The sequence below is a fragment of the Phalacrocorax carbo genome, chromosome 1 (assembly GCF_963921805.1).
Source record: "Phalacrocorax carbo chromosome 1, bPhaCar2.1, whole genome shotgun sequence".
NCBI lineage: Eukaryota > Metazoa > Chordata > Aves > Suliformes > Phalacrocoracidae > Phalacrocorax > Phalacrocorax carbo.
In genome coordinates this window covers 78723286-78748270 of record NC_087513.1, presented here as the reverse complement: position 1 = coordinate 78748270, position 24985 = coordinate 78723286, and the positions used below count along the sequence as shown (strand labels likewise).

The 24985-nt window shown below is 39.7% G+C and overlaps 1 protein-coding gene across 4 annotated transcripts in view; it reads right to left on the bottom strand.

Moving 5' to 3' along the window:
- Positions 1–17995: 17995 nt before the first annotated feature.
- The window catches only part of ATXN10 (ataxin 10), a 106735-nt gene continuing 99745 nt past the window's right edge, over positions 17996–24985 (bottom strand). For all 4 annotated transcript variants that reach the window (XM_064461361.1, XM_064461371.1, XM_064461380.1 and 1 more), the window contains exon 11: positions 17996–18548. In XM_064461361.1, the coding sequence (XP_064317431.1) occupies positions 18361–18548 (188 nt within the window). In that variant the 3' untranslated portion in view covers positions 17996–18360. The remainder of the gene's footprint in view (positions 18549–24985) is intronic.

Here is a 24985-nt window from a genome sequence, read left to right as displayed (position 1 = left end):
ACATGTTTGAATATTGATCTTATCTAAGTTATTTCCCTTCTCTGACACAGAATATTAATGGAAATTTGAACAAAGAATTCAGAGCAGCATGCCTGTCGACAAATGGATGAGGAGTGTCCACATTTAGGGACAAGCGACTGAACTTTTTGAACAGCTTTGGGAGACTGATCTCTACAGAGCCTGATGTTACTTGTTTACTTTCGATGTCCAGACCTGTGCTTCATTTTATTGAACAATCAGATCTGAAGTCTTTCCAGTGGCATTTAATGTGCATCTCTTATTTTAGTGTCAGACAAAAACTGATCCAAGAACTCCTGATTCCCATCCGCTGTCTGAACCACAAGACTATTGTGTCTTCCAACATGTATTATTATTTTGTACCTGTATATATTGTTTGCTCTCACCACGCTCTGTTAAAAGAGCTCTCCATACCATCAGAAAATGCCAGTTCTTATCTCCAATAACCCCCATGTTCAGCATCACAAAGCCTAACCCCCTCAAACCTGGATGGAGGTCCAGAAGCCCCTTCCACCACCGTTCCCTAACACACAGCACTGACATCCCACTTCTCCAGTCCAATGAACACTTCCCCACAGACCTCCCACCTCCTCCCAACCTCTTGAACACAAGCTGCCTCACAGTCTATTTGCTAAACATTCAGATCTGGCAGCATAGCTGCCAAACTAAGGGTATGCAACAATTCTCTGTCCATTAGTGTCTTAAAGGTACTTGTGGTTCAGAAACCCCTTTCCTATCTGGTCTGTGAGGTCCGCAGTCACCCTGGTGCCCAGCAGCTTCAACCAGGCAGCTCCAGCTGCAGGAGCGAGATGCCAATCCTCTTGGAGGCACCATGCAGTAAATGTCACCTCTGCAAATATATTTTGCACAACTTAAATTCCAGGGAAGAAAACCCCAAGCTCTCACCTTTCATTTGGGATAGCTGAGAACATGGAAACTGATAGACTGTACGGGACGGATTCAGGAAAATACAACCGGCTGTTAACCACTTCATGTTATTGCACGTCAATGGGAAATAAATACCAGGCATGTGTGTCTTCAAAAGCCTCCCTGATGTGATTTGTCTAGAGCTGCAAAGCACACACCAGAAATACAATCTGGGAACTGCATACCATTGTGTCCTGGCACTGATCACCACAAAACGGCTCACTGCACCTCGTGTTCACACATGGATTGCCTCAGGTTCTTACTAAGTGAAAAGAAATCACGGAGGTTCAGAAGCTATCAAATGCAGCTTCCACAGATCTGCTAAAAATGCTGAGGGAGAAAATGAAACAAACATAAAAAAAATGTTTGTATAAACCAATAAATGAATATGGAATTCTAGAGTGCATATAATATTTAAAATTAATCACCATTTTAAAACCAGTGATTATTCCCCTTTAAAGAATTCCTGAATTTTCACACACACACACCCCCACCCCCCTGGGCTTAATTGTTCCACAAACCAGTTCATCCAGATTTGTTCTTATTAGCCAGATTCCATAATTTACAGTGGACCAAAAATGAAAAGCTAGATCCTGTCAATGGACGCCAGACAACTTGTGATTAAAAAAGACTTTTGGGATGAAGTTTCCTGAGTAACCATGGAAAAACCACATATTGATCATTTTAGTTCAGCATTCTCCCTTTCCCAAGGGAAAGGACATAAAAACATGCATTTGTTTACATCAGTTAGAAAGGAAGTGGTAGAAAGAATGACTGTAATACTGCCCTGTCCAACATTATTTCCTGGCTCTCTCAGCATCTGCTGATGTTTGAAGTGAATCTGCACAAAGTGTACCTTTGCTAAACTTCTCAAAATATATGAAATATCAACTATGTCTGAACAACAAAATCAAAGTTGCATGACAATACACATCCAAAACCAATGCCACCTTCACTCTCTCTCTCAGTCTAGAAAAGCCTATTCAAATTTGTATTTGAACCCCACCAGCACCAGTGGGAATGTGTTATTCAGAAATCTCAGAACAATGGAGTTTATTTCAATGCTACCACTAATCCCTGGTCCCTGACTCCAGTTTGACCAGTTCCCGTAGAAAAGCGAGGAAGCTGTGGAATGGCAATGACAGCAGATAAGGAAAAGAGGATTCTCAAAAAGACTTACCTTACAGTGATCATTTGTCAATATTTTAGTTATGCCTTCCATTATCATAGCATTTGCCATATTCTTTATGTTTTAGACAGAGAAATGCCAAGGAAACATTAACTTCAAATATTAAGTTATTTGAAGGGTGATCGTTTTGAAAAAACAGAATGCTACTCATGCCACTCATGAATTTAGTTGCACAACATGGAAAACAGGACTGCACTCTTCCTAAAAATCATGAAGTGGAAGCAAACAGGTCTTGTGTGGAGACTCATGCTGTTAATCTGATCAGTAATCCCTCGAAGACTCTCTGCCATTGGCATATTATCCTCCTGTTCCACAATACATTTGGCAATTTATTTCTCTGACAATTTGCTATTACACCTGGGTGCACTGGGCAGCTCCAAAACAGCATGCTCCTAAATTCACAGTGCCTCATAGACTTCAGTAATGATTAAAATGAGAAGGGACAAGATGTTGAACATTTTCTGTAAGGGTTCTCCAGCATAGCAATTCACATGATTGGATTTGCAATCCCATTAACTTTGTTACCTCCACAATAAACCCGGATTTTTTCTTTAGTTTTTATTTATTTATTTTAGTGAGTGATAGGAGATAATATGACAGCAGTGAACAAAATAGAAGGTATCTGTTTGGTGTTCACTGCCTGATAATTGGTAACATGGGTTGGAACAGTTTAATTTAGGATTTGCCTTAAAAGAAACAGAGTGGGGGAAAAAGGTAATAAATGAAAGGAGATATGTGACTGTGGTGGAGAAACTCTTGGGGGCCAGCATTTGGAGAACGGTCAGTGGATTGGGCACTCAAGGAGAAGCAGCACTACTCTTCCCTCCATACCAGCTTCCACACAATCCTCCCCCCGTCTCCAACACATCTTTCACAGCAACAAGTTGTCCTTGGCATGACCCATGTTTCCAGCTAGTAAAGTCCTCCTCTGTTCCCCCCATTCCCTCAGAAGGCATCAGTTTTCTATTTTAAAAATATCAAGTCACCCTATCTCAGCTGCATTATAAATAAAGACAAACAAAACAACCGAAACAGTTTTGTGTGTGTGGAACAAGAACAAAACACTTCAAACCCAAAGAAGTTTCCAATAAGTCACTCATTGAAATTCAGGAAGAAAAAACCCCAAAGGGTAAAAATACCCCCATGTATCCAAGTTCTCTGAGGCCATTTCTTTCCCTCATCTGTGTTCCATCATCTTCTTCCTTATCCAAAAAAGTTGCGGTGTCCGTGGGAGTATGAAAAAACATTGGTGTGACCACCGAAAGGAACTCTCTGTCTGGCAGCATAAAGCCACGCGTTATCCCGTCTCCAGGAACTTAGCCTTGCTTCGACAGTCATAAATATTCTCTGATGACAAAGCAAAGGGTAGTCATTCATCCACCCTGAATAATACTTTAAAGCCTTGAAAAGCACACTGGGATCTGTGCTTTGTCCCCGGCCAGAACACAAGATCCATGGGAAACAACCCCTGATTGGCCTTGCGAGTAGGACACCAGTGCTGTTCACCTTCATCTTCAGGGTGATCCAGGCAGGAAGGAGTGTTGGGCTTCTCCCTTTCAGAGGTCCCAACCCACTTGGTGGCCATTAAATTTATCTGAGGACAGGATGAAGCTTTAAAACCTTCCCAATTCCCTCCCCTGTAAAAATACTTCCTGGGTTTTTTTGCTTGCTAGCCTCATCCCACCTTGAATGTGTACAGGAAGCCAGTCTTCCCATTATGCAGGCATCACTGGATGTAGTTACACAGGGCAGCAAACGAAAACACCGTTATCAGCGAGAGTGATCAGCCTCAACTACATCACTGAATGACACACAGACGCACGATGGCTGAAGAAAGCATCCAAGCACGGGCTATCTGATTAACGATAGCTAGCGTATGCTATTAAAGGGTACCCAGAAAGTTAGGTCACCTTTTTAGATACACTCTGCCCTTGGTGGTTTTCAAATCTTTACAAAACGTGTTTTTAAAAGGGAGAGGAAAAAAAGGGACCTATTACAACATTAACTGTACACTATACTGAGTAATCAGAGATCCCCTAATTTTCAAGACAGTGTTACTTGACATGTCGTTGCATAAATATTCTGCGTGTGCAAGCAGATCTAGGAACGATCAGTAATGTACGTCATAGTCTTGCAAAAGTTATTGATGAGAAAATTATCTTTACGACTAGCTTTCGTTTATTCAGTGGGGAAAAAAAACCCGATCTAAATGTAAGTCACTCTCTTCTTTGGCCTCCCTTTCCACCCCAACCCCCCAGAATTAATATATTTTCAATGAACAAATAACAACTTTAAGCTTACCTGTATACCTTCTCAATTTATGGTAATCTTTTACATTAAATTTAATCTTGCCATTCAAGGTAGAAACAAGTAATAAAACTAACCTGTTTATTAGTCAGTGTAGTTTTAGAATTATATTTGCATTTCTTCCTTTAAGAATGTAACTGATTGTTGACACAATGGAGGCCAAGCATGCATTTATGGTGCATGATATCATTGTGTGGCTAATAGAGGGAGTTCACTTATTCCACAGATGACTGCCACAAGAGAATGTAATTGCTCAATAATGTGTCGATGTACCCACGGGAAGGATTTAAGTCATCTGAGACCTGTATTGGGAACTTGCCAGGGACCCCAGCACTACATCTAACTTGCACAAAATGGGGGAATTGTGGCCATCTTCCGCAATAAGGATAAACACAATGAAGGAGAAAGTCAGGAAGAGCCAAAAAGGCAGCCCAAATCATAAAATTGGTTAGACTTTCAGTTGACATGAATAAATTGGAAGCTCAGTGATTTTTAAAAAAAAAAAAAAAAGAAAAGAGTTTTTAACTTTCTCATTTAAGAGAATGACTAAGGAAGAACATCAGATTAAAAAAAAGCTTTTTAAAGTTTTATTTTTTTTAATGGGTCCAGGATGTGGAGAGTATTGCCACCTAGCCGTAAGATCTCAGCAAATGTAAATGTGTCCTCATAAAAAATCATTATGACATGCTACTTAAAGGAAAAAAAAACAACGTATTTATCAGAAAATTGAACACAACTAGAAGGGGAAACCTGTTACCCAGACACAGGAAATAAAAGCTTTAACAGAAACAAACCTCCAAGGGGACAAATCAACACAAGTACGGTATACTCCAGTTCATAAGATGATCTGCATCAGGGAGAAATTACCTCACCAACAATTAAAGGCTTGAAAAATAGATAAAACACCTGGGTGAATGAAGATCTTGATTAGGAATTCACCTTCGGATGTGTTGAGAAGCTTTTCAATCCAATGGAAATCCAATGGAAATTTTAAGTCCAATGAGACCCATAATAATGTAAAGAGACTCTGTGGTTAAAACAAGAATGACCAGACAGCGCCCACTGGCTAGGGCAGAACTAACATTTAAAGCCTCTCCCAGTATCCAATTGGAGAATTTTTCCTGAGTTTTCAAAACAGTTGACGGATGTTTTCTGTCCACCATTCCGCAAGACACAGCTCAGAAGACCCTGCCCACTCTTAGCACAAAAGAGTTCAGCCTCAAACCCCACAAGTCAAATGATCTGATCCAATGAGATGCACTGTGTCATGATGCGATGCTCAGCTCAGGGACCATAAGTAACCTACTACACTTTAAAAAGGAAAAAAAAAAACCCAAACAAAACCCAAACCCCAAAGCCTTGTTCAGCTAATTTCAGGTTAGTTTTTCAAATGGGTCCTTTCCCCCATCCCTCTATTCCTCTTACCACCCTGATCTGATTTTTCCAATTTTCAAATAAGATTTAGAAATCTGCCCAATGGCAGGTGGGTGGAGGCACTCCAGATACTATGTTTGTTGGTAGCCCAGCAGTTATTTGTGGTTGACTTTTTTGGTTGCCCACAGGAATTTCCAGGGTGGTGTAAACAGACAGATGTGGGTTCTTTTCTGCTATATAGATCACACCATAGAGAGATATCAAAGGAAAAAAACAAATCCATGAATAATGCACTAGTGGCAGCGTTTGAAGCTCAGAACTTTAAAGACTGGCCTCTGAATTTATTGGTTTAATTGTTGGGTATGGACATTTAGGCCACCAGATAGCTTTTGAAATCAAAATATCACTGGATGGTTTCCCAAATATTTAAAAGTTCATACAAAGCGAAAGTGGGCTCAAGCACTGGCAACTCAAAGCTTCTCCCACCCTGACAGCACTGCCCTAGTCTTAAATGCTAAAATTGCCCTTTCATCATATGGGTTTGCTTTTTACTTCAGTGAGGCATCTTAACAACTATTCCATGGCTCTTTGCTGCTGTAATGTTGCCAAGCTAAAGGGGAAGGCTTCGAGGGTATCAGTGACAAGGCAGACTTTTGCTGTCATAGATGAGTAAAGCTCCACTGATTCCAGGCTAAGTCATCTTAGCCAGGATATTTTGCTCCTCGTTCTCTTTTTCTTTTTTGTTTTTACTGGTACCATTACACAAATATTACTTTTGCCATGTGATTTTTGCGTGCCTTGTGCTCACACAACAGACACATCACAGCATTTTTTCCCATTGAGATTAACAAACAGCACATGATTAAAATCATGTTAACTCAACAGTGCAATTTGCTAATCATTCTTACTCTGGAATTGCCAGCTAAAGCTTTTTACATCATTTATTTTTTCAAGAATATTTGTATAGGTTTCTGTCAGTCTATTTTAGAGCACGGCAGGTTACAGAGGCACTTTGATTCATGGCTGGACATAGATTATTTTAAGTAGAAGGCAAAAGGAGTCTTGGTTTTAATAGCATTGCACTGTCATCTTGCGGTTGCAGCACTCAGTTCCTAACCCTTATTTGGAAATGCCTTGAACAAGAATTCAATGTGAGCAGGAAGAAATGGTAATTGCCTCACTCCCGGGGCTTCGGTTTGTTTGGAGGCCTCCTTCCTGCCACTCTTGTGACAACAAGACAGACTGGCCTTGCCAACTGTTTCCACTTCAGTTCTTTCCATCTCCTTCCTTTGTGAGAGAAGAGCATGACCTCCTCCATAAACCCATCATTATTTAGAAGGTTTCATCTCCTCCAGACTTGCAGTACATCTACTCAGAACACTTATTCAAAGACACATTTCCAGGGCAGTGCTGTGTACAGTCCTCCTTCCTGCCTGAGCTTTAAAGAGGGAACACGCTACCACTGTCAGCTCCTGATTAGTTATACATCTGTCTCACAACTGAGGCAAATCACTTCAAATGCCTTCTTGGCTTAATTCACTTTTTCCAACTTGTAAACAGCAACCATTTTTGCCTCTTTTTCTGGAATGTTCAAGATACCAGCCAGTGCGGGATTCTCCTTTCAGACCCTTCTGATGAGCTCCAAAAGGGTTAATTTCCTAAGCTTGTCCAGAAATCTAAGAGAAAGCCCTGAGCTAGGCTTCCCTTCCCCTCCAATTGTGCTGTTCCCAGCTAGGGCGCTGCTCTCCCACCAGTCTCCCTATATCTTCCTGCTGGCTAGAAAACCCCCATATTCCAGAAAGATAGACATCATAGATCCAATCCCAGCAAAGTCTGACCGAATCATCCATCAGTGCATGAATAGAAACCACGAAATGGTAGTCAGCCTAACTAGTTCCTTGGAAATGTGTAGCATGCTGACACCCTTAATCTAAAGCACAGATTCCAAAAGCTGTGACCCTGTCCTCCTCCTCAAACGGCAACACATACATCCCCTATTATACAGGTTCTTTCTTACCCTTTCACCAACACCAGGAATCAAAAGCTTAAAAATCTATGTTATTTGTTTCTATTTGTGCTCTTCACTTTAGCCATTTCTTTCAAGTTAGAGAAGAAAAATTAATAAGGTCACTAATGTTACCTTCAGTTTCAGCTTTCATATTTGGGCTGCCAATTCTTTGAGGGAATGTTTATTTTTGCAGAAACCACTGTTAGCATTAAAACTCAGGGAGAAAATCAGAAATGGGATCCTAAAGGGCTTAATTTAGTACTTGGGAAGAAAAACACTGTATTTTGATTAGAGTTCTGTTACTACTGCTCCCCTGCATAGAATTTGGAGTATGTATACTGAATTCCCCATTTTTAGAAAGAATTGCCTACAGCTTAAAATGCTGCAAACTATGTCTACTTCAACTTTTCTTTTTAATGTGGAAATTTGTGATCTCGCAGATGGATTACCACAGATATAGACTTATGCATTGACCCAAAATATTAGTACCAGCAGATGGATCCTCTGTAGGCCTTGGAATCCATTAATGCACCATTTAGAATACACAAGGGTTGTACTCTAAAACTCCCAAATACAAGATATTTATTGCAAGATTTTTTTTTTTCAGCCAGCAGGAATTTTAAAAGGTCAGAATTATCTATTTTATCCTCATGCCTTCAAAATAGCTACATTTTGGTTTAGCTTCAGGAAAGAACAAGACTTCTTGTGGGGATAAAATGTAAAAATGCTTCAGAAAGAGGACTGCAAAACGATGGGGATAGTATGGAAACTTTTGCAACGGACAGCTACCACCAGTGTGATTGCCATTATGAAAGAAATGGACTGAGATGTGAAGAATCTTATTTGTGGCAGATTTAGCAGACACGTTAGGGGACTAGGCTGGCTGATAAAGGGTGTGTGGCAAAGTCCAACTGCCAGGTATGGAGATGTGCCTGAACCCAGGAATCAATAAACTGTAGAAGACAAAGCAAAACCAAACCAAAATGGGGACACGACTGACAGATCGATGTCGCAGCAGCAGGAAAGCTGCAGCCTTCCCATAGGGAGATAATACACGTAAACACACAAATCCAGACAGTGTCAAAACTAGGCTGCTGCTGCTGCTGCTGCAAGACTCCAAGAGCAGGGTGCCTTAGCTCTGTTTGACAGAGACCACCTCTAACAGCAGAAGACAGCTTGATGGGTAATTCAGTCCTTCGCCTCGCTTACCGATACTGCCAACAAGGCTGCTAATTAGTACTAACTGTGGCGGTGGTTTCTGTGATGTGGACAGCTGTTTGCGAAAAGCTGGACTGAGACCACCAACTCACTTCAGACAGGCCACTAAACAGACATCTGAGGGTAACCACTAGGTCGCTAGCAACTTGGGTTAGATTCAAACTAGTGACTTCGAGGTGAAAAGGCTCCATATTCAATTACCGGTCCCCTGAGTCATCCCATCCACCCTCTATAGTTATTTCAAAGTGCTTTGGTAAGCAATATCTGAGGACATTACATGTGTTCAAAATGCTAAAAATACACATCTAAGAGGGCAGGGAAAAGATCAGATTAGCCAAAAGTAAATTTTCCTGTCTGTTTAAAAAGAAAATAAATGAAAAAAAAGAAACAAAATCATAATTCTAATACTTGGGTTTGGGTTTGTTGTTTTCTTAATATAAAAGGCCTCTCCCCACCACCCTGCTTTGCCATTTCAATTCATTTCTTGCAAGTATCATTAGAACACTAAAGAAAGAGACTGTTCTTGGAAAAAAAATAGGAATATTCCTTTTATCTTCATATTTTCTGAATAGCCAAATCAATAGCAGAAAGAAGGGGAAAGCACTTGAGTGTGGGGGTTTGAGAAGGGTAGCAGCAACAAAACAAAATGCTCTAAGATGGATTAAAGAAAGCTCCGTGATGAAAATAACTCCCAGGGATTCCACCCAGGGCTTCTCAACCTTGCAGATTTGTTTTAAGAGCGACTCTGCCCTCTGGTACCCCAGGATATGGTATTTTCAATGCAGCTCCAGAGGTCCACCAATCTATTTTTGTCACCTATCCTGGGATCTGACAACTCTCACCAGGGGCTCAGTTAAACAAGCCTCCAGTTTTTAAACAAAGTGGATTTTAATTGAGAAGCACCTGTGGCGAGAGAGACTACTGGCATTATTAAAACGCAAATTTATCACAGTGAGTCGTAGAGGCAGGGGGTAGGGGAGCGAGGCGGGCGGGGGGGTCCACACATACGTCATACCTGCAGCACAGTACCATTCCTTTCATAAAACTCCCTTGAAGAAATGTGTAGGATTTGACTGCACCCCATGAAGAGTGTTTTTCCCAACAAGCTGTTCCCAGGGTGTTGAAAAGCTATCATTCATAACAAATTATTGAGGGGGAAGGAGATAGCAAAGGGGAGTTCAGAAGGCCAGGGATGCCAGTGGAAGCCACAGAATGAGACCCTCTGTAAAGCACGCACCTGTTTATGGCCACCATAATAGCTTAACTAGAAAGCTTAAAGTTCCAAATTGTGGGGGGTGGGAGAAGGGGCGAAAGGGAAAACATAATGAAAGCTTGTTCTAATATCAAAATACACGTTAACCCATGGAGTGCTGGCTCACAATGGATGGTTGCGATTTAGAATAAAGCCCTGACAATGCAAAATCCACAGAACTGTGGAGGACACTCTTCAGCACATCTTGGTATCATTAAATAGGCATGGGCTTGGGCCAAAGATTGGAAGATGCACCACTTTATAAAGTATGTGGCTAAAAAACCCCCTGCTTATTAAACAACATTCAGTGTTGCCCCAGATAGCAGTTGAGTGAAGAGAGCAGGTGCCAACATCTGTCTAAATGCAGTAACGAACAACCTATGTAACAAAGAATTTACAAGGCAAGGAAAAAAGAGTGAAGCCACCCTGTAAAGACTTGGATGACACACAAACGTTTAGAATGACAAAGAACGTGCTCTAATTTTAATGACGCTATTAGTAAAATCCCTTGGTGGTTTGTAACAGTGTTATGCATGCACTTTGCCCTCAGTGAGTGGTAAAAACTACGTACTCAAGCCTGTTGGTCCAGCTGAGAAGACTTGACATTAAGGATGAGACTCCTCACAGGTCTTAGTCAGTAAGGATGTTTTTTTCTTCAGGAAGGAGCTAGGCATTTTCATCCATTATTCTTTTATGAAGTGGTTTTGTTGACATTTTTGCCAAGACTTCTCAAAATATTCTGAGGAAACAAATCTTAAACTGAACCGAGGGAAAACACAGGCAGGAGGAAGACACATCTCACAGAGAAGATGGGTTTAAATCTTTTATCTTAAGTATTCTGAGCAAGGCTGGAAGGCTACCTTTGATGCAGAGCGCTCAGTCTTGCTGACAAACTAACACTTCTGGCAGAACCTATTATGCTGAGCCTTTAAAAGCAGAGAAGGAGGGCTCTCGCAGGAGGTTGAAGGGGAACTTGGGGTAATACAAGACAGTCGCACGTTTGTTTTCATTAATATTGTTGGCCCAATATTTTCCCATTTATTAGTGTACACACAATACTGCAATTTTTTTGTGTTCATATAAATCAGCCTACTGAACCTCACTTTTAATCAAAAGCAGGAACAGTCTATGATGTGCAAGGTGCAGAATTAAGGGGGTAAGGAACTGAACAGAAATATCACCCGCTCTACAACCTATGTCTGGGAAAACATAATTTAATTAGTTTATCAACAGTTTATGGGTTTTTTCTTCAAAAATCACCCCCAAAGTAATAAGCTACTTTTGCCCTGCCAGAGCGTTTTGATCTATAAGGCCTGTCTTAACTTTTATTTTTTTTTAAACACAGACAAGTTAGACTGTTTAGATCTGTATTTCTAGGTGTAATCTTTTTTAGTTAGCCTGTCCTATATGTTCTTCCAGCAAGCTCTTCCCCTCCTCCACTTTAATCCTTACATATAACAGTAACAACCGAAAAAGTTCTGTAGGATATGTAGACAACTTCATCCACAGCTAATGAATAGGTAGCCTGAAGCAGCAAAAGGATTCTTCCATCCCTCCCCCAAAACCCCAATCCACAAAAAAAACCAACCCCCTAAAAAAAAAAAAACCAAAAAACAAAAAAAACCCCAACCAAACAAAAAAAAACCCCAACCAAACAAAAAAAAACCCCAACCAAACAAAAAAAAACCCCAACCAAACAAAAAAAAACCCCAACCAAACAAAAAAAAACCCCAACCAAACAAAAAAAAACCCCAACCAAACAAAAAAAAACCCCAACCAAACAAAAAAAAACCCCAACCAAAACAAACAAAACATTGCAAAGCCCAGCACAAGACACTGACTTGCAACGTGAGACCGTAAGCCCAGGCACTCCACACAGAACATGATAAGTTTTTATCACTCTTTCCACTGTTCTTCCTAGGCATTGCTCTACCCAAATTCAGTATCATAGGCTTCACTTTCAATAACAAAATATTTTCAGAAATTACTGGGAAAGGATCATCACTTACCATTTAGCTAGTCAAGCTGTGAATTATATAAGCAGTTAGCCACAAGTAAGTACTTTGTCATGAATGCTTAATTCCCTAATTTTTCCCCAATTTGCCATAAGTGATTTATCTTACAAAAGCCCACATGCACTAGTTTTATGATCGGTTCTGTGAGAAATGTGTCAAACAACACATTACATGCTAATGTTCAGTGTTAAACTGATTTCTTATTAAAGTTGTTTAAATATATTTAAAACAATCAATACAGAAAGGATTTATCATGAAAAACCAAGAAAATCCTTTTATAGCATTATTATAGCATTCATTAAAGAAGAGGTTTTATTTTGTAATAACAGAAGGATTTGACTTTGCAATAACTTTCAGTAAATACAAATTCAAACCCCAAACTGCCCAGGCTAACAGCTGAAAACCCCCTCTACACCCAGAGTTAGGACTCGATATTTAAGATAAATTACATAATCCATATTTTTCCCCTTATCATTGTGCCATGAATACATGTATTTCTGAAAATGAGGTCAACAGTAGAATAGTTATCATAACCAACATTTTCTATGATTATGTTTTAGAGTTAACACCACCGTTCAGTTCATACATTTCAGATATATTTTTGAGATTTTTTTTTCCTTAGGCAACATAGCTTTTGTGCCCACTTCAATCACATTTTCAAAACCCCATGAGAAAAAAACCTCTTAAAAACAGCCCCACCAAAAAACAAAATTAGAGATTGGACTATTCACCTTCTAACAAATATTGACTACGAATTTTTGTCAAGAAGTGTTAAGATGTTCAACACGCATTATTACAAAACACCCCACCAAACTACAGGCATTGCATAACAACTGCCAAAGTGGACGGACAGGTTGAAATACTTGTTGAATGACAAAGTAAAAATGCAAACAGAAATCCCTTTTGTGCTATTGTGTCCCTAAACTTATGTTTGCTTGTACTCAAAACCAATACGAAACTTTTAAGTTTAGCATAAATATGCTAATGGAAATTCACCTTTTGTTTAAATAAGACCAAGTGCAAATTACACTGCTTCTTACTAATGGAGCTTCAGTGACGTCTCTACATCAATACTGGCGAGGTGTTAGCTGTGCTTCTGAACCGAGAGGAGATGCCATGGAGCAAAAAGAGGATAAGGTTAATTCTAAATGCTCGGGACTTCCACCTGTCTTTATGTCCAGCTGCTTTTTCCTTTTCTATGAAAAGACAAGAAAAATCAGAATTCTGTGATTTATTTATGTATTTTCTGGTTTGTATTTAAATATTTTAACTATTTAAGCATTTTCTGAATTATATACTACTTTTAGAGTAAGCTGTAAGGCTGCAGAAAATGCTGACCCAGAGAGCAAAGCATCTTTGATTCCCATAAGGCAGTTAAAAGCAGTCCAGAGCCAATCCTGTCCAAAATCAGTTTGGGGTTAAGGTAGATGTTGCTTTGATCTTAGTCTGGAAAGGGGAGGCTCTTCCTAAAGGATACCTTTTCTATAGCAAACTTCTGCAACTGTCTGAGTCTAGGAAGAATGATGCAAAATAATTATACTCCCTCATTTGTTTTACAGACAGACTGATAATGTGTTCCCCATCATTGAGAAATTCTCTCTTGGACCTACTTCCTCTCTCACCCTCTGAGCTCCATTTTTATTTGCTGTTGCCATCTCCGGTCTAAGCAATTCCTTACTCCATTTTAGAAGGACATCAGCAGGCAGAGAATCTCTCAGCACTTGATCTCTTTTGCCAGCACCGCACTAGTGAGGAGCAATAGCTGTTGAAAATGCCCTGTACAGACCCCGGATTCATGACTGGAACAAGACAACAGAAAAGCAAATTCAGCAAATTTAGTAGCTCAGCTCTCATTAGTCTCTACTTGCAATGTATAAACTAAGGATTTCCAGAGCTTACAATGTGGCCAAATTTGGACTGGGTTATGACAGAGGAAAATGTGTAACTCTCATTTATATCGGGAATTGGTAAGTCCCTCAAAAAATTATTTTAGGGATACTCTTAACATTTACAAAAAACAATCCCAGTTCCTCATTATCAGGAATTACTGGATCTTATCAGAAATCACTGTGAGAGAAGGTTCCTGTAAAGAAACCAATTAAGCCTAAAGCAGCACGGAAAATTTCCACTTGAATGATTATGGTTTGGCCAAGCTACAAGCAACAAGCAACTGGAACCAGATCTTAACACAGAAAGCATCGTTTAACCCTAAACGGAGACACTGCTAGCATGCCTGCCCATAAACACCAAAGACCTAAACATTTTCCACACATAAGACAGTAAGAAACATCTGTCTTCGGGTGTACTTTAAAACCGGCACCCACACCACCACCCGGCTGCGACCTCCACATGCCGCTCTACATTCCCTGTAGGAAATGAGGGAAACGGCGGCAAGCGAAAGCGGGAAACCGCTTCCCGCGCGACGGCCGCCGGAGGGTCGCCGGGCCCTTCCGCAGCGCCGCGGGCACCTCGATCAGGACCTTGGACAGCAGCGAGGGGCCGGGGCCGGGGCCCCGCCGCGCCGCCCCCGCCCCCGCCCCCCGGCACTGGGCCCGGCCCCCGCCGCCTCCGAACCCCAGGGCGGCGCCCCCTGCACCTGAGGGGGCTTAAGAAGGAAGTGAGAAGGGAAGTTCGGTTCTTCTGCGTTACTTCATAAACACCCCCCTCCTAGGACTTAATACGGAGTCCACTCCGAGTACTGTAAGAAGATCGCAAATTCTAAGTCAACATAAAACAACGATACAGATAAGGCTAGGTACAAAGGTTTACGGTAATTTGGGGTGCAGCCGCACACTTTCAACACTTCCTCAGTTGCAAATTTTGAGTTCTTTTGGAGACTCGCTACGCAAATGCTCACACCAACCTCGACATAGAGAGTCAGCCGCTATACAAGGACAGTGACAATGGCATTAATGGCCTGGGATTTTATTTTTTGTTGGTTGCATTAAAAAATATATTTTTCAACTGCTTTAGGCAAACTAAACCTAAATCATTAGAAGCAGTAAAAATCTGGAACTTTGCAAACATTTAAGCTTATTCTCACAATTTGCAAGAAAGCTCTTTAAAAATCTCTCCGCTTCTGATGAAAAAGCAACTCCCTATTCCCTTTTAATAACAAATAGACTTCAAAAAAAAGATCTGATCACTATTGTTTGAAAGCACTCGAAAGCAATAAGATGGTCACAAGACTTGATCTGACTGTTCTGCCCCTTTACAAACTCAATAAAGCTTGCTTTTTATGACTGATTGCTGTGCTGTATTAATCCCCTGGCATATAAAACAAGCCTATTGGAGACTGGGACTCCACTGGGGGAGGACAGGAAAGCTGTTGTGTTCTGAGAATTAATCCATCTAGGAAAATCAAAAGCCAGCCACTCACAATACAGTAATCAGCATGTTCTCCACTGTGAAAGCCCTACATTTCCCATGTAGAAAACACAACTATTACTCCATTATGTCCCGAAACACACAAAACCCTTTTATTTATTCGCGTTTGTTATTTTTTGGCTTATATTTATGGGTTTGTGCATATTCCATTGGTGGGTACGCAACCATCACGTTTAAAAAAAAAAACACCAACAAAAACCAAACCAAACCAAACCATCTATTCCCAACTGCTTAAAAGGAAAAAGGGACTCCCACTGCTTTTTCCACAACCAAAGTTCCTTCTGGATTTGCTTTGCGAACAGGATTTTAACTCTTTATTAGCCTAAATAGAAGGAAATTCTTTGCAATATTTTCCCCAAACAAAGTTCATTTTCTTTTCAGGATAATTTTTTTCCCCACTTTGTTAAATTATCTAACATCAGTTGCCTAACTAGTGGTGCTAAAATAAAAATGTTTGAGGTTTCGTAATTACTCAATTGAAAACTACTTCACTTTATTTCCAGGTGCTATTATACTTGATGTTCCTTTGTTAGCAAAAATTTAATCCTTTCCTTTTAAAGTTGAATGATGTAGCCTTCCAAATAAACTTTTTTTTTTTCTTGAGTAGAATTCTATTTTTTGCCATTTAGGTGCCAGTTACTATGAACTTTCCATTGTGTTATGGAGATAAAGATTAAAAAACCCAAATAAAACCAGCTGTAAATCTTATGTGACACAGTAATTAAACTGCTAAATGAATTCTGGCCTAAACACAAGAATTAAGGCTTATGGAAACCATTGAGAAACCACAATCTGACAAACCATGTGCTCAAGAAGAACCAAACCCGTGTTATTTCCATTCAGCCAGCAAAAGGCACCTACCTATAATAATAATAAAAAAATCACTTTATAAACCCACATCTGAACACAACAGTTTTTAATATCCTCTGAAATGTTCCCGTGAAATTATTTTTAAAAAGCAAATAAAGCACTTTGCTTATATTCATATTTATCCTTTGCTAAAACAAAGAACATTTCTTCCCCATTTGTTTTTAAAGAGGTCACTACAAGCAACAAAGTTACAGTCTTTGTTCCTACTGCCATTATCCCTTTATATATATCCTTTACTTAATAAACAGCTAAAGAGAGCAGTTTTATATCATTGCCTTTAAAACCAACAGGTGACTAAAATCTCACTAGGTCAATTCTATAGCCCCACCTGGTCAGCATGGTAGACACTGACACCTTATCGTTAACTTCAAGAGATCTTAGTAGTCTGGCTACACTCCCTGTCAGTTTTAAGCATTACTATATACTTCTCTTAGTTCAAAGTACCATGTGGTTTTTCCATTTTTAAATGAAAAAACAAATTGGAGGAGCAAAAGCTGATGCACATGGCTGAGTGGCTGTTACACGTACATGTAGTTTCAGGACGTAAACCTGCCTTTCCATTTAAGAATGGCATTAAATGATGACAACAACACGAGCTTTCTGGGACCTTCCTGTTAGGCACAACTGAAGATAACCAAATGACAGCAAGGATATACAAGTGCTAGTAATATTAAGCTGTAATTCTTATTTTGCTTAGGCATGGAGCATTAAATTTCTTGGCTACCAGGGTAAAGCAAGCTATGGCACACACAGAGTTAACCGTGTCGTCGCCCCCCCCCTCCCCCCCCCCCCCCTTCTTCACCCTCCTTCTCCCCCATCTCATTCATGCCACATTCCACAGTGGCAGGGTCCAACAACAATATAGGAGGGTACCCAAAATGAAGAGGCAGGGCCTTCCATTCTTCTGCCTCTCTTGAATTAATTAACTGGAAATGAGTTTTGTCAATGTTTTGGAAAGGCAGAGGGGTGAAAAGAAACTGCTAGAATTAATCACAGTGAGAAACTACCTCTTCAGCAGTCTGCCAGAGTTCAGAAAACCCAAGAGAAGTGCAAAATGAAAGGAAAGTGGGCTGACTTACCATCCAAAGGAACAAATAAAATTCAAACAAACACCCAAGTCTCCAAAACAGAGACATGCCCCAGTGCAAAGGAATGTAGCATCTGTTGCCACAACAGCTTCAGCTTTGTTTTTAACACACTCATCATGAAGACTGAAAGGTAACAAGGTAGAAAAGACTATTTACTAATAATTTAAGTACACAGAAGGCATGTTGTGTTTAATTCACTAAATATTTATGTACATCCAGTGTTCCGCTGATCCTTATATAAGCAGAGATATTTGAGCACTATGATTGAAAACGAGAAACTTCCATTGTTTAGCCCTGACTCAGCATAGGTATTTGAAATGGAGAACGCAGACTGCAAAGCAGTTATTTCTTTGTTGAGTTTTTAATGATAGTTATTTCCAGGTTCAGCAATGGAAATTATAACAAGTCAATACTGCACGCATGACATCTTTCTACTAATGAAACAAGAAAGTAATGAAATTTCAACCAACTGAAAAGAAGGATCTTGTTCCATAGGTTAATTTACCTAGGTATTTGGAAAACGTGTAGGTATCCTTTTGTTCACAACAGTGAGGCAGAAGTATCATTTGGCAGGTTTTCTGAGAATGAATGTAACACTTCCAGCAGACTGGAAGTAAAACTGAAGAAATCTTCGCTGCCTGAGCGGGGAAAAAATATTTCAAGAGAGAAATCCTCTTTTAATGATTTGACAGTTCTTAATTTTTTGTTCACGAGGGCTTTTTCCTGACTGATCTCAGAATTAACTTGTCATCTCGTTTCTCTATCTCTAAACCCATACTCTCAAGGGCAGAATTGTCTGCCAGCCCCTTCTCCTCCACCTGCGCAATAAGTTCTTGGTTTCTCTCATTCTGTTCAGTGAGATTTCGGATAGCATATACTGCCCACTGGTTCACAACTGTTGGACAAAGTTAAGGATAATTTCTTTATTTGAAGATGAAACAATGCTTATTTTAATTGATTACTGCATTCCCCTCCCCCTGCCACCAGCCCCCCAATCCCTCAAACCCAGAAAAACAGTAGAAATCAAGGGTTAGAAAAAGAAAGACATTTACAGGCAATGACTCTGAACCTGCAAATACTTGCATATGAGGTAATTTAAGCTTAAATGAGGTATGTCCGTTAACTTCAGGCAAGTTTACTAGGTTTTATCTTGAATTAAAAAAAAAAAAAAACCAAAACACAAAAACCAAACCCAAAACCAAAACATAAAGGAACTGCAGGAATTAAAAAGACATATTGCTTTAAACCAAAATTACAGTTAATTGAAATGTTCCAATGATCTTCCTGGTGAGATTAAAAAAAGAAAAACGTCAGTCACTGTGTTTACAATCTGAACACTTCAACACTACACATCCAATAACTGGGAAACAAAATGAGCTGTAAGTCAGATACGAGAAAGAGCACAGCTATTACTTTCCACATTTCTTCAACTTGTGCAGTGAAAAAGAGAAACATATCTTATCCAGGTCAACAACTGAAAATAGCACAAATAATGTGGGAGACACTTAAAAATATTTAACTCCTAATGTTACCTAAACTTGGTTCTTTGTGCCTGGGTGCTTTTACAAACTTGCCAACAGAACAGACACTAACATCACCAGCAGGTAGCTCCTGCTCATGTTTAAATGGGCACAAGCTGTAACTCATTCACCTTCTAAGGTGGTCCCTTGAGGCCAGGATTGAGGCACATGTCAGGGCCACAGACAAAGGATTTAAATTCCCAGGATTATCAGTCAGGCATCTTCCAAGTGAACTACAGTGTTCATTTTATGAAGCGTCGGAGATGCTAGCCCCAATTCTGCAGCTGAAAAGCTATGTTATGATATAATCTTTCCCAAGTTACCCATATGGGAGGCAAGCCATTCTGAATCACACAAAAGTGGTTTGCCTGCAGGGCACCAATTATTTACTGCATGTAGCTTCACATCCAGTAGAAGAATATGCATAATTTACTCATCTCCCTGACGTCTTTTGGATTGGACAGTGTCTAAGCACAGAGATAAGAGAGTGTTCTTATGGGCATTTGCCAGGGTGTGACTGGAGGGGAAAACTCCTTGGTTGTGGAAGATGGGAACTTCAGCCAAAACAATACAGGAACTCAACTTTCTTACACAAGCTATCATGACAGCATTTGGAAAACCCAGTACCACTGCATGCACATTCTTACAGTAGCAGTCTTGCCACCTTCTCTGTGCACCTTGCACTTACTGTCGTGTCTACCTTCCTGCTACTTCCAACTGCCCCTTAGGCAGAGGCAGGTTTTCATGCTGGGTTGTTGGATGCACCAGGTAATGCGGATGAACAACAGCATGGAGCAGAAGGAGGTTTTTTAGCATAAGACCAGATCCTACCTTTACAAGCTTACATTTCAAGAGGAGAGAAACGACAAATGGAGAATAGAGGAGACTGAGAAAAAAAAGGTATGACCATACCTAACCACAGCGCTACTTTGATGCCAAAAGAGAATGGAGAAGGGACTGAAATCAAAAGCACACGAGGAATCCTCAACAGAGAGAGAAAGGTTTAGATGAAAAGTAGCTTGGACAAACATCACAGGAAACATACATGCTAGGGAACAATCCTGCACCGTCGTGCACCAGTGAAACAGCCCCCTGCCTTTTAAGAGCAGTTTGTATTTATTTTCACATTCAAGCAGCCCAGAACTGAAAATGAAAAATGGTAAGCAAGTAACAACTATAGGGCTTTTTTTGTCTGCCAGAGCTCTTTAGACTTTGTTCAGAAACATGCTGCACACCACCTTAATTTGAAAAATTCTGGCGTGAGGTAATGACAGAGGAGAAAAATTAAGAAAAAAATTTGTGTATCACATCAAAGCCTTAATAGGTGAACACGACAGAGAATACCAATGTATTCTCTTCTGTCAATGCGTCACTACCATAGTTAAGTGAAAAGACAAGTGGCAAGCTACATTTAAGTTACATAAACTGAATATTTCCACTGAAGATTACATTTGAGTATACCAAACAACAATAAAATACCAAAGAAAGAAAATCATATATGAGCAGAATCTCACTCATCAGCTCCAGTGACGAGAATAAATTTCAGAATAGTAAAGCATGCAAGCTGGTGAATGCAGATGAACAAAGGCCAGAACCTAGGCAGGTCCTTCCAAGGTCTGATTTAGGGCATTTCACAACTGCCAGAAAGTGATGTGAAGCTCTCCCCGTGTGAGAAACATGCTACCACCCTCCCTGGCTCTGCTCCTGGGATGACGAGCAGACTTCTCTTGTGTTCCTAAAATACAGCTCTGCATAAAGTACAGCACTTGCATAAAATACCACCTAAAAAAAAAAAAGTAATTTTCAAAGAGTGACAGTTCTCAATCACAGAAGGTGCCACACAGAGGAAAAAAAGTACTCTCAAAAATTTTTTTATTGTGTTTTAGCCTTGGGAATAATCCTGTTACCATCATCTTTATGTCCTTCAACACAAAACCACTGCTAAACCCCACAGCAAATGATGTTTTCCTATTATCATATCCATTCATGCTTACATAATATCTAAGACTTCCCCATTATCTTATCAACTCTATCATCATTATGGCATTTATCATTATTGACTACTGTAGCTGAAGCTGCAAAGTGGTTTCAATAACGTTTTCACCCATTCAAAAACTCTTTTCTGCATGTAGGTTTTCCATTGTAAATTCAGTCATGAATATGCATGATTTCCCTTGTTCGCATGCTGTGCGAGGCTAAGACCTTTGGATGGCTGTGTGCAGACCTAGACAGACTTAAGTGTCAGCAGAGATTAAAGCTAGTCCCCAGCTAATATTCACATTACCCTCTTGCTCCTCTCCAAAGACAGAGACACAGAGAGAAAATTAAACATATTCTAGAGTCTCTAATCCTACCAACACTTTAAGCACTTTATTGTATGCTCAGCTTTAGAAAGAGAGCTTCTAAAGTTTCCATAGTTACTACAAATAAGAGCATGAGCCTATTTGTTGTGAAACCCCATAAAAGAACAGAAACGCAGCAAGCACAGTAGATCTGGTTGCGTAGACTCGTGTAGATTTTTCCAACAGGACACACTGCATTCTCAAATTAATATTACAGACAAGCAAAAATTACAATACCTCTATGACAGCGCAGAGCGCATACGAAAGAAAAAAAAATTAATTTTATTTTGCAGGTGCTTCGTTACTAGACTACCTATATTTAGGGAATGAAAGTAACATTTGACCATTTGATGCATTTATAGCAACTCTTGCAAAATCCTTCAGTACTGTGCGCTATGGGATTCCTATGTTATTCTGGCTTATACAAACAATAACAAAACTGAATCAACTTGCCCTGTGTTCCATATTTGCATAACATCTTCATACAGCAATTTAAAATTTATCATCTAAACTCCTCTGGGTCGTAACTTCAGTTGTCAGGAAGGGGGGCAATACAAGGAGAAAGGAAGAGAGGTGGAGAAAATGTGCTAGCAATCTGCCCTAAAGGATGAAAAATTTTACTATCTGAAATCAACATAACCCATGAAAATCTATGTCGCTAAAACTGTGGCAGTTTTGCTGCTGACTGCAAACGGAACTTTTCACAACTCTTCTTTCTTTTCGTATGGATTTTGCTACCAGAGGTTGCTGGAGTCAATGCTAGCAATAGCACAGTGACTGTTTTATAAGTGTAATGGTGTATAAAAATACAACCCCATCCTGTCAGGAGTCACTAAACAATATACTATTGAGTTGCGTTACTGGAGAGGAGGACTTCTAAGCAATTTTCCAAAGAGAGTATTCCAGCTTTTTGTTCTCATATTAGGAGGTCCAATTTGGACTAGATGTTACTGGTAAGTCTATTGCAGCCATCAGGACCTCTATGAATTGTTCTACAAAACAATTTGGATTCTACGGATGAAAGACAGACATAATTATTAATAAGGTTTTAATCTGATGAGGCAGATACACAGCAATGCATAAGTAATGTTGAAAATATGTTGCTTGAAAAAGGCAAGCAGTAAGTTTTAAAAGTTAAGTATTATCATTAACTAATATAGGATATTGAAGAGTGGTGACAAGGAGAATGAAATATGTACATCTGTTTTCTTAAGTCCCCTTGATATCTATTAATACTGAGGAATTTTTAAATATAATATCCTTGGTGGAGAATTTATTACGTAATGTAGATACTTTTTTTCAGTTAGACCACTTCCTGCACTACAGCTGATTTTCAATGATTAAACGATTACTTTGGAAACTCTCTTCCTTAAGAGTCATTTGCCCTAATGAAAAAAAAAAAAAAAGGATATTCTCTGCCCAATTCTATTACCCCATTTAAATCACATTTTTTACTATTTAAATATTAACTTTATTTTAATCAAATATAGGAAGAGATATATGACCTTATCAAGACAGACAACCCACACGGGTTGGAACCCTTGTTAAACAGGCTTGTTTATGCAACACCTAAGGCCATCCAACTTCTCTAAGAGCTTTCTGGAACAGGTCTAAAGGGCTAAGAACCAGAAACAATGAAAATAAAATTCTTGTTAATTATATTTCTTTCTGGTCTTCAACAAGCAATCTAATTATCACTAAAACTTCTACAGACAGGAATGAAATACTAAAGCGTCTGTTAGAGGAATCACTTCCACTTACAGACCTGACTGGACCACACTGAAAAGACATAAACCATTTCCCTGCAAAGTCTTTCAGTCCTTTTAAGTACTTTTGTTTCACAGCAACTTGAAGATAATTCTTCTCGCCATTAAAAGAGGTCTCTAGGCAGCTACCACAGCTGTTAATCACAGTTCAGATCAATGTGTCGTGATTGACCACACGTAGTAGAGATAGAGAGTCAGGATTTTGGTCCCTCGCAGTCAGCCAAACTGCTTAGAAAGCTCTACAAGTTTCTTCCTGTTGGGGGTTTTAGTAGTTTTATGAAGTTCTAGAAGCTGTATAAAACTATAGCAATTCTCTTCTACTTTTTTTCACATAGCTTTTGCTTCTGTTTAAGATGCTACCAAAAAAGTAATTGCAGAAAACATAAGGAACTAAAAGGTATTATATTTATTTATTTTAAAGAAGCTAGTTAATATTTTTAGAATTGATGCTTTGCATTCTGTTTATTCCTGACATTAAATTAGCAGCAACAGAAAACTTGAGAAATTCAGCCTATAACTATTTCAAAATACTCTGCCTAGAAGTTAGAATAAAAAGGTCTAAAATATTTTGCTTTTCTGTATTTTTATTTATTCCATATCAGTTGTTATCACCTAGTATTGCAGTCACCACATCCCGGGTTTAAAGGCTAGAAACAGGCACTGTCGAATCAGCCAGCAATGTTCTTCCCGCCCCTGCTTGACCTGGCTCTTGCAGAGCAGACACAGCACAACTTGTCTAACCTAGAAGCCTCCAAGGTGAAGAGACACCATTGGATGCTGGAAGAGGCATTTATTCCTAGTCACATTTTTTGGGGATTACATTTGTAACAGTGGGGAACCTAACGCAGAGGTTCATTTCTGCAACACATAACTCTCACCTGGTCCAAGAGATCAGGAGGGTCAGACCATCCACCACCAAACTTCAATCTCTACCACTATGTGGCAGCAAAGCTTCACTGGACGTGCATGAAATATGATGCCTGCAGCCAGCCCTTTCCTACTCCCTACTGGGACAGGAAGACCAGGGTGGGCTGCTGATGCTTACTGCAAGCACTCCCCATACAAATTTGCCTCCACTAAATATTTTGGTAAAGACAGAAAGCATATCCCCAAAAACCTGAACCGGGGTTTGCAGCTCAAATTCCTCTCTGTAGAGGACATTGCTTTGCCAGAGAAATATCTCAAATTATGCCATCTCAGAATAGACAAATGGCCAAAACCACTCAGTTTAAAGTAATCAAAGTAGTTTCAATACGAAGGCAACATTCTCTGTAATTCACAGCCTACAGAAATTAGGCAACATCTGTACCAAAAAATAATTGTGCATTAAATATTTTTTCCCAGTTCCCACACCTTCACTAACCTCCCACACCGGTAGTTATCTCTTCCTCTAGCAGACAAACACCATCTTTCTGGCTACTTATATTTATACCAGTCTCTGAACATCCTACCTATCATCTGTAAAGATTAATCCATTTCTCAAAGTGTGCCTTGTGGGACAGAGGTTTCTGATATCTTCTGTGTAATCAAGCAGGCATGGTATAGCTCATGTATTCCTTTCAATGGAAGCTCACCCATTCAAGTATCTATGGCAAACAAATATACTTTAAGACCAGAACAGACTACTGTATCTCTTTTGCCCAAAGGGTCTGCACAGAACACAGACAACCAAAGGTCAGTCAATCTTGAAAACAAGCCTCTGAA